Source organism: Zootoca vivipara, chromosome 12 (genome assembly GCF_965207765.1).
Source record: "Zootoca vivipara chromosome 12, rZooViv2.hap1.1, whole genome shotgun sequence".
Taxonomy (NCBI): domain Eukaryota; kingdom Metazoa; phylum Chordata; class Lepidosauria; order Squamata; family Lacertidae; genus Zootoca; species Zootoca vivipara.
The window spans coordinates 8046676-8060364 of NC_142595.1; the positions used below are offsets into that span (position 1 = coordinate 8046676).

At 50.3% G+C, this 13689-nt stretch overlaps 1 protein-coding gene and 2 long non-coding RNA genes across 4 annotated transcripts in view; all 3 read right to left on the reverse strand.

The window, feature by feature from the left end:
- The window catches only part of LOC148683763 (uncharacterized), a 154753-nt gene extending 141350 nt beyond the window's left edge, over positions 1-13403 (reverse strand). The window contains exons 1-2 of one of the 2 annotated variants that reach the window (XR_015946522.1): positions 11420-12880; positions 5259-5302 (exon numbers count right to left, since the gene is read on the reverse strand). Coding sequence is in view for 1 of the 2 variants with exons in the window: in XM_088654963.1 (XP_088511089.1) it covers positions 12890-13058 (169 nt within the window). In the remaining variant the exon portion in view is untranslated. The other variant, XM_088654963.1, reaches the window with a different exon arrangement.
- On the reverse strand, positions 1813-2779 carry LOC148683767 (uncharacterized). Its single transcript, XR_015946524.1, has 3 exons — positions 2700-2779; positions 2437-2491; positions 1813-2239 (listed from the first exon to the last, which is right to left on the reverse strand). It is a non-coding gene; the product is annotated as an uncharacterized LOC148683767 (long non-coding RNA).
- LOC148683768 (uncharacterized) lies at positions 8427-10409 on the reverse strand. The gene is made up of 3 exons (XR_015946525.1): positions 9329-10409; positions 9148-9224; positions 8427-8760 (listed from the first exon to the last, which is right to left on the reverse strand). It is a non-coding gene; the product is annotated as an uncharacterized LOC148683768 (long non-coding RNA).
- Positions 13404-13689: the final 286 nt, after the last annotated feature.

The window sequence follows — 13689 nt, forward strand, 5'->3', positions numbered from 1 at the left end:
CTTGATGATGCTTTTGTGATGTTCTATTACGTCATTGTTATTTATTGTATGTAAGACAGTATGTGATTCATGCAAATGAAAACCAGCATAGAGGTATAATTTCTTGTGCTAAAAAACAAACAAATAAAGGGGGGAGAGGATCACATCTATCACCCCCATTGCTTGAGTTACACTGCTTGAGTTATCGTGCTTGAGTGTCACTGAGTTGCTGGGTCATGTGAATAGGCCTAGGATCCTGCCTCAATCCCACCCTGTTTAAGGGCTTATGCCAGTTTAAGACCAGCCAAACTCAGCTCAGCTGTCTAGGTTCTGGCTAAGTCAGGCTGAGGGAGATACTCCAGATTCTCTCCTGCTGAGCTGAGGATAAGGGAGTTAAGCCTGTGTAGTCCGGCTGCTCCAAGAACCTCCTAGCTCAAGCTAGAGATACAGTGGGTCCAGTGCTCATTGCAGTGGATCTTGCTATAGAAGGAGCAGAAGAAACTCCTTTAAAGAGTCTCAAAGCAGCTCACAATCTCCTTTCCCTCCCTCTCCCACAACAAACACTCTGTGAGGTGAGTGAGGCCGAGAGGCTTCAGAGAAGTGTGACTGGCCCAAGGTCACCCAGCAGCTGCATGTGAAGGAGAGGGGAAGCGAACCCAGTTCTCCAGATTCCGAGTCCCCCTCTCTTAACCACTACACCACGCTGGCTATAGGATTGCTCCTTTGGTCATAGAAATGTTTTTAGTATGTGAAGGTAGCAATTGTGAGTCACAATAATAGGAAAAAGTGCAAGCTGGCTTCAGTGGGGCAGAACTAGCCACCTAGAATGTATTTGGAAAATATAGGTGAAGAAGATGCCCAACCGTTGCTGATGGCTAGTGTGCCCTGGTGCCCATGCAGAGCAGCAATAAGTCAACAGATCCTGGAACAGATTTTTCCTTACTTTCTTCCTGCTCCTGGTTGTCAAAACTTTCAAGTTCTAAATGAGTGATGGGAAGCAGTCTCTCTTCAGGGTGGGGCCTCTATCCCTGCAGGATGCAACTTAGTGGGTCATCACAGCCCCTCAGATGTATGCCGTTCACACCATTTGTATTAGAATCGAAGAATTGTAGAGTTCGAAGGGACACTGGGGGTCATCTAGTCCAACCCCCTGCACTGCAGGAATCTTTTGCCCAACGTGGGGCTCGTGCCTTGCAGAGGGTTGGACTAGATGATCCTTGTGGTCCCTTCCAGCTCTACTATTCTTTGATCCCTTCTATGCCCATATCCTCTGAGACTAAAGGTTTTGTTGTACCCGGTTATTTCCAGTCCAATTTTCCCCACGTGGTTCTGACCAGGTCTAGAGGGGACTCCCTTATTTCATTCCCAGACTCCTTTCAAAAGTTGTTCCAATGTTTCTCTGAAATCTCTCTCCTTATTTGGATTTAATTTGGGAGGTTTTCTCACTCCGGGGACAGTCTTAGAGGCTGTGTGCTGATGAGCTGGTCTCTCCCTCTATAATGCCACACGATCATTTCCCAAATTGCGACAGCCTGAACCCTTCAGAGCTTGTGTTGCCCCAGTGGGGAGCTCGGGTTTTGCTTTGGTTTGGTTTGTCAAGTCATCAAGAAGAAGGAAAGAAAGATTAAACAGCAAGTACCTGGGTTATATATGGCAAAGAACAAGAACGTTCCATCTAAAATGTCCCTTTTCTATAGACTTTTTAATGTCTACAGTTCTACAGTGGCAGACATGAGACAGAAATTGCCCTGAATAGAGATGTTTCCCCACTTTTTAAGAAAATACCCAATTACAAGACATTTTTACTGACAGTAAACACAGAACAAAGGGAAGATATTTAAGCATTTAATGTACCTTTTTTCATCAAGGTAGGTGAGAGATTGTGTGTACAACTACTGTTTAATATGGTTTACTTGAAGCCACAGGGACACAGGTAAGAAACATTTTCATGAGAAGGAAGGAGTATGTGCACATCATACACCAAGTTTGTGTTCAACCAAACGATGAGGATTTCCCATTACTTCACTCTGTGCCGGGTCGTTCAGAATATCCTCAAAACCGGAATATTTCTCTGAGGCAGAAAATTCATCTTATCTTGACTTAACAACAACAATATTAACCGATATGTCCAAAGGATGAACAGGGAAATGTTTGCTCTTCTATTTATAACATCTCAGCTTTCAAATGCTTCAGCAGCTGAAACATCAGAATCTGGAATCTTCAGCTGAGATCCAAAGGCCTCTTCCTCTTCCTCCTCAGTCTGTTTTTTTATTTAAAAAGAAGAAGGGGGGAAGGAGAGTGGTCAAGGACAATGGGAGTTGTAGTCATGCAAGCCCTGTAGGAAGGCCCCAAAGGTCCCAAACCCGCCTTTCTCAGAAATTCACTGAGAGCATGAACACGTACGCTCAACTCGTAGGGTGTTCTCCCCTCCCCAGGCAAAATTCCCCTTCCTCTTACCAGCTCTCCTTGGGGGAGGCTTGGGCAGCATCCACAGCGGTGCCGACGGGAAATCCTGCAAGAAAGAAGGGATCATTGAAGCAGGGGAGAACGGGGCGCTAGGTACTGCTTCTTGGGCTCAGATCCTGTTTTCTGCTTTCCCAGTGGCATCTAGGTGGCCCCTGGGAGAAGAGGAGGCTGGACCAGGTGAGCCCTTGGCCTGATCCTGCATGCCCTTCTGGTGTGTTCCCTAAGCCCCCCCCTCCTCCCCCCTGTCCCCGTACCTCACAGGCGAGAGGCCGTTGTCTGGGCTCCAGTCCCTCCCGGAATGCGGCGGCTCCCCGGCTGAATTTTCCCCTCGCTGCAAAGGAAACGGAGACATCAGCCGGCGCCTGGCTCCCGGCCACGCTAGTCCCAGTCTGGGGCAGGAGGGTGGGGGACAAGGGAAGGGCATGTCCTCCTACCTGATCTTATTAATGCCCCCAACTTGGCCTCCGTACGGGCATCTTCCAGCCGGCCTAGCACAGAAGTAGCAGTCAAAGTTTCCTCCCTCTCTGAAATAACTTCAGATGATGTTTTAATGGGAGGAAACTTTGGCTGCTGCTTCTGCGCCAAGCCGGGCCGGGAAGGAGCCATGCCCGTACGGAGAATGGGCAGTGGGGCAGCACTGCGAGGGATCGCAGCCGGGAGCCGCCGGGATGTTTTCTGCTTCTTCATCCCGGGAGCAAGATCTGGAGCCTCATCCCTGGAGGCGTGGCCCTGTGGAGGAAGAAGGACATCATATGAGGAATGGGGGCACATTCAGCTATCTTAGCCACACCAAAGATTGAAAGGCTTCTCTCTCCTGGCAATCCTGTAGTGGAAGCCAAGGACAACCAGATGCCCCACAAGAGCATCTTGGATGAGGGGGCTTTCAATGAGGGTAAGAAAATTGCATGGTGCAGAGGGTTATGCAAGATAACCCAGTTGGAGGGAGGAATGCTTCTGAAAAGCACTTCCTGGAAGCCTCAGGTGGGGAGAGTGTTCCTAGGTATCCCGAAACATGTTTCACAAGGACCCTTCGTTCCCTCTGCCCTAGTACCTGATGTTCGCCACGTCTCTCCAGGGATTCCGCCAGAACGAAGTATACTATGGGGAAAGGCTCCCTCACTGCAAATAAAACAGAAACATGGCACATAAGGGTGGGGTGGGGGGGACACGGGAAGGATGCATTCCTATAATATGGGGCACTCAATTGGCATTTCCACTTACCTGAAGTGGGAGCCTTTCCCCCCTTGTTCTGGCCGGCCTCTCGCCTAAGGAAGAAAGAAGCTCAGTTAGTCTGATAGGTTGGAGGAATTCCAGATAAATATATAGATAAGAACATCTATCTCTTTTCTTCTAAGGACCATTATGGTAACTGAGAAATTAGGGGGAAAGATGGGCTAAGAAGGCAAGGAGGGCCACTTCTCCCCCAGATCCAGTTCCAAACACAATGTCTGCCTTAGTCTGAAGAAAGGAAGGACCCTGGGGGGTGGATGGAGAATCATAGGATTCATCTCCACAGAAGTATTCCCAACCAGATCCAGATTACCCAACAGACAGAGCAGGCACCGGCCTATGGGCCAGGAAACAACGGATCAGAATCAATACTGTTCGTTTTGCGTATTAAAATTGGATATTGCCGGTTGCTAAAATAAAAAATATATCAGATTGTTTGTGAGGAGCCCAGTGATATTTGGACTGTCTAGGGGCCTCCACAGGTTTTAATCTGGATCTGTGCCCAACCAAGGGCCAACTTTGGGCTCTCAAATGTCAACGGTGCCCTGTACGCAGAACCATAGCTGGGTGATCTTGCGCCCCTGGCAGAACTGTCCAGATTGCACCCCCTAGCCACTGACAAATTTGCTCTTCTTGCTGCCTCTCCTCCAACCCTCCACCCATTCAGTTCACCCTCCATTTTAAACTCTTTGTTATGAGGCAATAATTGATATTTTTATTCATAGACATTTTTATGGACATGATTTTAGCCGATTTTGTGTGCGTGCCCCTCACCTGCGCCCCTGGCGGGAGCCCACCTCACCACCCCCTAACTACAGCGCTGCCTTACGACCCTACAATTTGGCACCCCTCCCCCTTGTTTGTCTGCAATGCTTGGGCCCCCTCTGCCATGTGGTACCCAGTATGCAGGCAGGATGATTGGGAAAACTTCCCCTGCCACACAAGGTCCCAGCATACCTGCGCACTGTGAGGTTCCCCCTGGCACCGCTGGGCTGCTGCTCGGCCGCCGGAGCAGAGCCTCCCAAACCACGGCCCTGCGAAGGAAGAAGGACATTCTACTCTCTAGGGGACAGGGGTCCTGTGGGCTGCCCCTAATAATTCTCTTCTGGAGAACATCAGCCTCAATATTTCTCCCCCCACCCACCTGTCTTCCTTCCCAGCTCCCTCCCTTCCTCACTCTGCAGCCTCCCCCCAGCCCCACTTCTCCTGCGTGGCACAGAGCAGCCCGGCTGCAACCAGTGCGCTCCTGCGGTGGACACATAGGGCCCCCCGGGGGAAGCCCCAAACTTCTGTGGGGACAGCCTGAGCCCTAGCAAGGGTGTCTGGCCAGCTGATCCAGGGAAGGAGGGAGGCAGATCAAGCACCCCTGCCATGGTGCCCAAGCCCACGCCACCCCTGGCTGCCATCTCTCAATGCTCCTGCCGGGGCACACAACTGGCATGGAAGCAGGGGGGTGAGGGGCTGGGGGGAGACATGCCTGCTCCCAGCCCAGCCCAGCCCCGGTTCACACAGGTTGCTCCCACGACCTCCCGGCACATGTGGAGAATGAATTCCCCATGGAAGAAACATACCACAACTTCAAGATCTTTGGACATCTGCGCCCGACGGCACAACAGCCTTTCAGGAGCTGGGAGACAGAAAGGAAAATGCAAACAGAGGAAGAGGTTACAGATGGGAAATGCCAGGGAATCCCAAAGTCTAAACTCAGAGACCCTGGCTTAAGTCTCTACCAGGCTCTCTGATGGGCCACCACCCCTTTGGGCATGTTTCTCTCTCTCTCCCAGGTGAGGCCCTGGCTTGGAAAGAAATCTGAGCCTGCACTTTCCCCCTGACTTCCAATCTGCCCTTCAATACTCCAAATCTACCATTCATTAATCTCTAGGGTGCATAATAATTTTTGCCTACATAGATTTTACAGCTACTGTTCCTATGAATTATTATTATTATTATTATTATTATTATTATTATTATTATTATTATTCCTTTATGTATATGCCGCTCATCTCCTCTGGGCCTCGGAGCTCCTCTTACCTTTGCAGACACTATCCATGATGAGTCTCTCACCGTCATCTGACAGGCATCCCTCTTGCAGGGCAATATAAGGCTTGCTTGCAAAGTGGCACTTTGTGACATCAGCTGGCAAACAGGGGCCAGGCTGCTGGGTTGTCAGGCAGATGAATTAAGAAAAATAAAATCAGGGGTTCAAAATGTGCTGGGATGAGGCCACCATGGGTCAGGCAAGAGGGTGCTGTTGGCATGTGTGGTTATTCCTCCCCTGGTTCTGCATATTGCTCCCCTGCACATTCCTTTAGCTGCCTGATAGAATCATAGCATGGTAGAGTTGGAAGGGATACCAAGGGTCATCTAGTCCATCCCACGCAATGCCAGGATCCTGCCCACTGCCAGCCCTAGCTGGGCTCCAAACTCTGACCATCTTCTTACCAGCCAGATGCACTGACCCCTTGCAATTCTGCATGGGGTGGAGAAAGGGGAGAGAGAAAGGTTTTGCTCTCTGTCTCTCAGGACATGGATATGAGAGCCACGCCATGCAGGCCGGCCAATATCTCAAGAGGAGGGAGGAAGATTGCTTTCTTCTGCTCCAAAGGCCCGCAGGGCCTGAAGCCATGGATTTAAGTTACAAGAAAGGAAATTCCAACACTTGGAGGTTTTTTAAGCCACCTGCCATGAATGCTTTATCTGTGATTCCTGCATTGCAGGGGGTTGGACTAGATGAGCCTCGGGAACCCTCCCAACTCTACAATTCTATGATCCTATAATTTAAAGTGCATCCAATAAGCATTTAAAGCACATGACGTCCCACAAATGATCCTGGGCCTTGTAGCTTCCCTCTCAAAGACATACAATTCCCAGAAGCCCTGACAAACTACAACTCCCAGAATTCTTTGGGGAAAGACACCTGCTTTTTAGAACATGGAGAAGGACCTGCAGCTCACTTCCCCCAATTTCCTAGGAAGCAGGAACGGGAAGCTTCTGTGCTTCTAATAGGATGATTTGACAGAGCAGGATGCATAAATATTGCTCCAAAGGTTGGGTGCCTCCCCTCTCTCTGCCGAGCGGTGGTAATAATAATAATAATAATAATAATAATAATAATAATAATAATAATAATAATAATAAGGTGGATTCCAGACTTTCCTCCTCCTTCTCGGCACCCCTGCTCAAAGCCTCTCTTTTCCTGCCACCTAAGCACCCACTTATCCCAGCCCCCTTCCAGATCCCCCCATCTCTGTTCACACTGCAGGGGAAGGACTTCTCTTGCATTTCCAGTTAGTCTCTCCGGGCCCTTGAATTCTTTCTTAACTGCCCTTGCAACTTGTATTTCTCCTTTCAAAACCCCCCAAAACCCCAAATCCTACCATTTATCAATTTTCAGGGTTTAGTGGGTATTCCCCCCCTAAATCTATATTTTTTAAAAAAATGTGTAATTGGGTAATTGAAGTGATGATGTTAGAATTCCCAATGGAATGTCAGGCAGGGAGGGAGGGGGAAAGAGAGAGAGTGGAATTCTGGTGGAGACAGAAGATTGACGGGGGCTTGGAAGGGGAGTTTGAATGTTGGTGGGAGAGGCAGTTGAGAGTCGGTTGAGAGCGGTGGGTTCTAGAAGGGGGCACCTGAAGCTGGGCAGGTCTGCTATTCAGCTTAGGATCAATAGTCCAGTCGCCATCGCCCGGGGCATGTGGCCGTTCCATGACAAGAGAAGAGGGGCTCTGCCAGCTGCCCAGGAACAGAATTCCCTCGGTTTAGGAGGGCCACGGAGCTAAGGCTTGGCTCCTACTGCTAAGGCCCAGTTGCCTCACATCACCCTCTCCAAACACCTGGAAAACAGCTTTACAGACCTGGGCTATACCTGATTATCGTCTTCCCAAACAACTTAATAATGTAATGGTGATGGTCAAGGAAAAAGGTTTAAAGACTCTCTCAATGCAAATCTAAAAGAAATGTAGTATAAACAATGGGAACAAGCTGGCTTTCGAGTGCTCCAATTGGAGAACAGCCTTTACTGATGGTGTCATGGACTTTGAAGACGGTCGAAATTAGGACGAAAGAGAGAAATGAGCTAAGAGGAAGGCACGTTTGGGAAATCCTCACCGTCAACGACTCCCTCCAGGAAACTGTGGAAGGACGTGTGGACCCAGAATTGGCTTCCACCGTCCATTATGGACTCACTATTAAGATCGTTACAGGTAGGTAGCCGTGTTGGTCTGGATCGAAGTAAAATAAAAAAATTCCTTCAGTAGCACCTTAAAGACCAACTAAGTTTTTATTTTGGTATGAGCTTTCGTGTGCATGCACACTTCTTCAGATCGTGTTCACGAAAGATAATCTTACTTGGCTACGTGTGATCACCAAGGAAGAGGATGATAGAAAGTGGGGGAGGTGGTTTACGGCCTTTTAATGGACATGGACTTAATGGAAAATCCTCAGGGGAAGAGGCCTTGCATGTCCATGCTCCCCCAATGTCCAGTTGGTCCAACACTTCCACCGCCGTGCTCCCCAAAAGGCGGCACCCACCTGGTAGGTTGAGGTGCACCTTGGGGAGGGGGATAGTGTCATGGGGCAGGAATCCGCTTCACCTGCTGAACAGCAGCCTGAAGGGGGAGAAGGGGGAGTGACTTCACCTGCAGCTTCAAGGACTCCACGGAGAAAGGGCTGATGAGAACCAGCCTTCTTAAGCAGAGCTCCCAGAAGCAGCCAGAAAAAGCAGAGAATGAAGGAAATTTTTAACAATCTTTTATCACGGTATATTATTTAATCTTTGGCATATCGAAAGCAACCAATTTCTTTATTGAGCTTGTGTGGCATCCCAGAAGACATGCAAGGCACTGAGCAGAATGGATTCCTCCAGCGACTTGGATGGACTTTACAATCCAGAAAGGCCAGACTGGAACGCAACGGAAGATGGAGTCTCACTCTCTGTCCATCAGCTTGGGTGCTGGTGATGGAGACCATTCTCTTGAAGCGTGGCCCTGTGGAGGAAGAAGGACTTGGTATCCTCCTGGCAGACGTTCCTGTTCTTTTTATGGGAGGCTTAGGCAGCAGCCACAGCGGTGCAAACAGGAGATCCTGGAAGAAAGAAGATATCTTTGAAGGAGGAGAGAACTCAGCGCTAAGGGCTGCTTTGAGGGACATGTGAATGGGCTGCCACAGGCCATGAGAGGGGCCAAAAGAGCATCTCCGACTGCATGGTTTTAAAAGAGAATGAGGTGACTTAATGGAGGAGAGGGTTGGTCAAAGGCTACTAGTCCTGATGGAAATGCTTCAGAATAGCCATTACAGGAAGTCCCAGGTGGGCAGAGGGCTCTTGGGCTCGAATCCTGCTTGCAGCATTCTCACAGGCAATTGGGAGGTCCCTGGGTAAAGAGGAGGCTGGACCAGATGGGCCAATGGCCTGATCCTGCAGGCCCTTCTTGCATGTTTCCTAAGGACCCCCTCCTCCCCCCGTCCCATTACCTCTGAGGCGAGAAGCCCTTGTCTGGGCTCCAGTCCCTCCCAGGATGCGGCGGCTCCCAGGCTGAGTCGTTCCCTCGCTGCAAAGGAAACAGAGACATCAGCAGGTGCCTGGCTTCCAGCCACGCTAGCCCCAGTCTGGGGCAGGAGGGTGGGGGACCTGAGAATGGGCATGTCTTCCTACCTGATCTTATAAGTTTCCCCAACCTGGCCTCCCCCTCCATACGAGCATCTTGGCTCCATCCCAGCTGGCCTAGATCAGAAGCAGCATCCAAAGTTTCCTCCCTCACTGAAATAACTCGAGATGTTCTTCGAATTGGAGGAAACTTTGGCGGCTTCTTCTGTGCCAAACATGTTGACTTTGGCTCTGAAATTCATCTTTGCCTCTTCCTTCCGCCAACTGGCATCACTGGGGACTCCTCAAGCTGTTTTTTTATTTAAAAAGAAGAAGGGGGGAAGGACAGTGGTCAATAACAATGGGAGTTGTAGTCAAGCAAGCCCTGTAGGAAGGCCCCAAGGTCCCAAACCCGCCTTATCAGTGTCTGCCTTTTCTCAGAAATGCACTGAGAGCATGAACACGTACGCTCAACTTGTAGGGTGTTCTCCCCCCCCCCCGCCAGGCAAATTTCCCCGTCCTCTTACCTGCTCTTTTGGGGGAAGCTTGGGCAGCAGCCACAGTGGTGCCGACAGGAGATCCTGCAAGAAAGAAGGGATCATTGAAGCAGGGGAGAACGGGACACTGGGCACTGCTTCTTGGGCTCAGATCCTGTTTGCTGCTTTCCCAGTGGCATCTGGGTGGCCCCTGGGAGAAGAGGAGGCTGGAGCAGGTGAGCCCTTGGCCTGATCCTGCATGCCTTTCTGGTGTGCTCGCTAAGGCCCCCCTCCCCCCTGTCCCCGTACCTCTGAGGCGAGAGGCCCTTGTCTGGGCTCTAGTCCCTCCCAGGATGCGGCGGTTCCCAGGGTGAGTCGTTCCCTCGTTGCAAAGAAAACAGAGACATCAGCAGGCGCCTGGCTCCCAGCCACGCTAGCCCCAGTCTGGGGCAGGAGGGTGGGGGACCTGGGAAGGGAGCATTTCCTCCTACCTGATCTTATAAGTATCCCCAACCTGGCCGCCCCCTCCGTATGAGCAATTTGGCTCCTTCCCAGCTGGCATAGCTCAGAAGCAGCAGCCAAAGTTTCCCTCACTGTAATAACTTGAGATGTTCTTTGAATTTGGGGAAACTTTGGCTGCTGCTTCTTTGCCAGACAGGGCCGGAAAGGAGCCATGCCCGTATTATGGAGAGAGGGCAGTGGGGAAGCATTGCGTGGCACAGAGCAACCCAGAAGCAGAGCAGGGAAAAGTGGGTCAACGGAGGCAGGGCCCTCCTGCGGTGAGGACATAGGGCCCCTGGGGGGCCAGCCCCCAAACTACAGCAGGGACAGCTTGAGTGCTGGCAAGGGAGCCTGGCCAGCTGACCCAGGGAAGGAGGGAGACAGAACAAGCACCCCTGCCATGGTGCCTATGCCCACGTCTCCACTGGCTGCCATCTCTCAATGCTCCTGCCTGGGCACACAACTGGCTCGGAAGCAGGGGGGGGCAAGGCGCTGGGGGGAGACAGGCCTGCTCCCACCCCAGCCCACCCCAGCCCCAGTTCGCACAGGTTGGTCCCACAACCTCCCGGCACATGTGGAGAATGAATTCCCCATGGAAGAAACATACCACAACTTCAAGCTGGCATTTCGAAACCTGTGCCCAACGGCACAGCAGCCTCTTAGGACCTGGGAGACAGAAAGGAAAATACAAACAGAGGAAGAGGTTACAGATGGGAAATGTCCAGGAATCCCAGAGTCTAAACTCAGAGACCCCGGCTTATGTCTCCCAGGAGGACTCGGGATCCACCCTGGACCCCAACTTCATCTGTTCCCTCCCTGTGTCATATTAAAGATTGTAAGCCCCTCGGGGCAGGAACCTTCTTATCAAGGGTCACACATGTGGAGAATGGATTCCCCATGGAATATACATACCACAACTTCAAGCTGGCAATCTTTTGGCATCTGCGCCCGACGGCTCAGTAGCCTCTTAGGACCTGGGAGACAGAAAGGAAAATACAAACAGAGGGAGAGGTTACAGATGGGAAATGCCAGGGAATCCCAAAGTCTAAACTCAGAGACCCCGGCTTATGTCTCCCAGGATATTAAAGATTGTCATATTAAAGACTGTAAGCCCCTCGGGGCAGGAGCCTTCTTATCAAAGGTCACACATGTGCGGTATGGATTTCCCATGGAGTTAACATACCACGACTTCCACTGCCGGTTCCTCTTTTTTACGGCGCCACAGCACCCGCTGTTGCCTGCATGTCTTAGGACCTGGGAGCCAGAAAGGAAAATACAAACAGAGGGCCCCGTGTTGTCACAGAGGTTACATATGGGAAATGCCAGGGAACCCAGAAGTCTGAACTGACGGATTTTGGCTGACGTCTTTCAGCAGGACTCAGGGACCACCCTGGACCCTCAACCTTTCACTGTTGCCTCCTTGTGTCAGATTAAGGCGTCTAAGGAACCTCTTTGTAAAGGGTCACACACAGTGATGGTGTAAACAAATAATACCAAATTAATCTCACTACGTTACTGCCTCGTGCGAGTTAAAGGCCGCTAGAGACCTTAAAACCCTAGGTTGTGTACCCACCATACATTGGGGGCTCATCCCCACTTCCCCTTGTGTCGTGTGCCCAGCAAGCTCAGGTGTGTTAACAGATTTGCTCTATGCTAGGACCCCCCAGCCTGGTTTGCAAAAGTCAGCCCAGGGATTCCTTTTATGGTACAGTTCTGCAAGCCTGTACTTTCATTGATATCCCAATAAATCAAAATCCAACCATTTATGAATTTCTGGGGCTTAGGGTCTCCTGCAAATGTACAACAGTATTTTTTCTGTAGTTTTTAATGCCTCTATTGTGAACCGATGCCTGATTATAAAGTAAGTAAAGCTTATTTTTAAAGTTCCCAGGTTGTTGCCTGATTCTTTCTTAAATGAGCGCGGGGGGGGGGGGGGGAGAGAGAGAGAGAGAGAGAGAGAGAGAGAGAGAGAGAGAGAGAGAGAGAGAGAGAGAGAGAGAGAGAGGCAACTAGCTTCATGGCTGGACTTGCTCAAAACAAGGTTTTGCAGCCTGATTCCTATCCTTTTAAGCTTGCTGTCAAGGATGGGATTTTAAAACTCTGTTTTTTAAGAGTCAGGTGGCAACCCTTCTTCAGGTATACAGGACCCACACTTTGAATACTGGGAGCCACCGTAGATCCTTTAAGACCAGTGTTCTATGGTCCCGGCGGCTGCTTCCAGTCTCCAGTCTAGCTGTCGCTACATCTGCTAGCTCCTCTCTGATATGCCTGAGCCAATCTGATCTGAGGGGAATCCCTTCCTGTCCTCCAATATAACCCATTCAGTCATCTGTTAGAGCTTGAGCAGGACCGACCAAACCCCATCTCCTAGGCATCCCCCTTGAAGGCAAGCACAATCCTGGGACACTCAACACCCAACGGTTTTCCATTTCCAAAGCGCGGCGTCCCTCTCCAACTCAAGAACTGGGCATCTGAGCTCCTCCTACCTTCCTGCCTCCTCCCTCCTCATGGCTGAGTTCCTAGGACTCAGCAGATCTCTGCTAATGGGAACTATTCCCAGAGCCCCTAACAAACTACATCTCCCAGGATCATTGGGGGGGGGGGAAGACACCTGCTTTTTAGAACAGGGATGAGGAACCTGCAGCTTGCTCACCCCCATTCCCTAGGAACCAGGAACGGGAAGTTGAAGTGTTTCGTCTAACAGGATTGCAGGGAGCAGCAGTGCTTTTCCTCAGCCGGAATTCTTTCCCTGCTTTTCCTCTGATGCCTGTGAAAAGAGTCTCTCCACCTGGCAATTCAACTAAGATGGCTCGCTGCTGCATGCCCAGGGAAGGGCTGCCCTTGCCTGCTGCAGCGGACACCTCCTGTGTAAAGAGAGGAATGCTTTGGATCTGTCAGGAATGCTTTGATGGTGTTTCCTGCTTGGCAGGGGGGTTGGACTGGATGGCCCTTGTGGTCTCTTCCAACTCTATAGTTCTATGATTCTATGGATCAGGTTAGCCATATTGATTTGTATGCTGTTGGTGGATTTTTGTCATCTTGTTGGGCTGTGATATGTGATAAAGAGGAGTCATACCGGGGTGAAGGTGTCTTCTTCTATTTGTCCCTGTGTCATTTTCAGTTTATTGGTTAATTTTTCTAATAAGGCTGTTTCCCATACTATTTGATACCATACTTACTCCTGACAGGTCTCTCCAGTGTCTGTCTGTGACATTTCTGGCTGCTGAAAGTAGGTGGGTTATGAGTTCTTTGTGATGTAAATGGGCGTTATTGTCTTGGAAGATGTTTAGTAGGGAATATTCTGGGGTGAATTCTAATACTTGCTTAGTTATTTTGCCTATTTCTCGTATGGCTGTTGTCCCCACTCACACATGACAGCAAAGCTCACCACAGCCAATCACAAACAAACAACCACACCCTAGGCCAGGTATCCCCAAACTTTGGCCCTCCAGA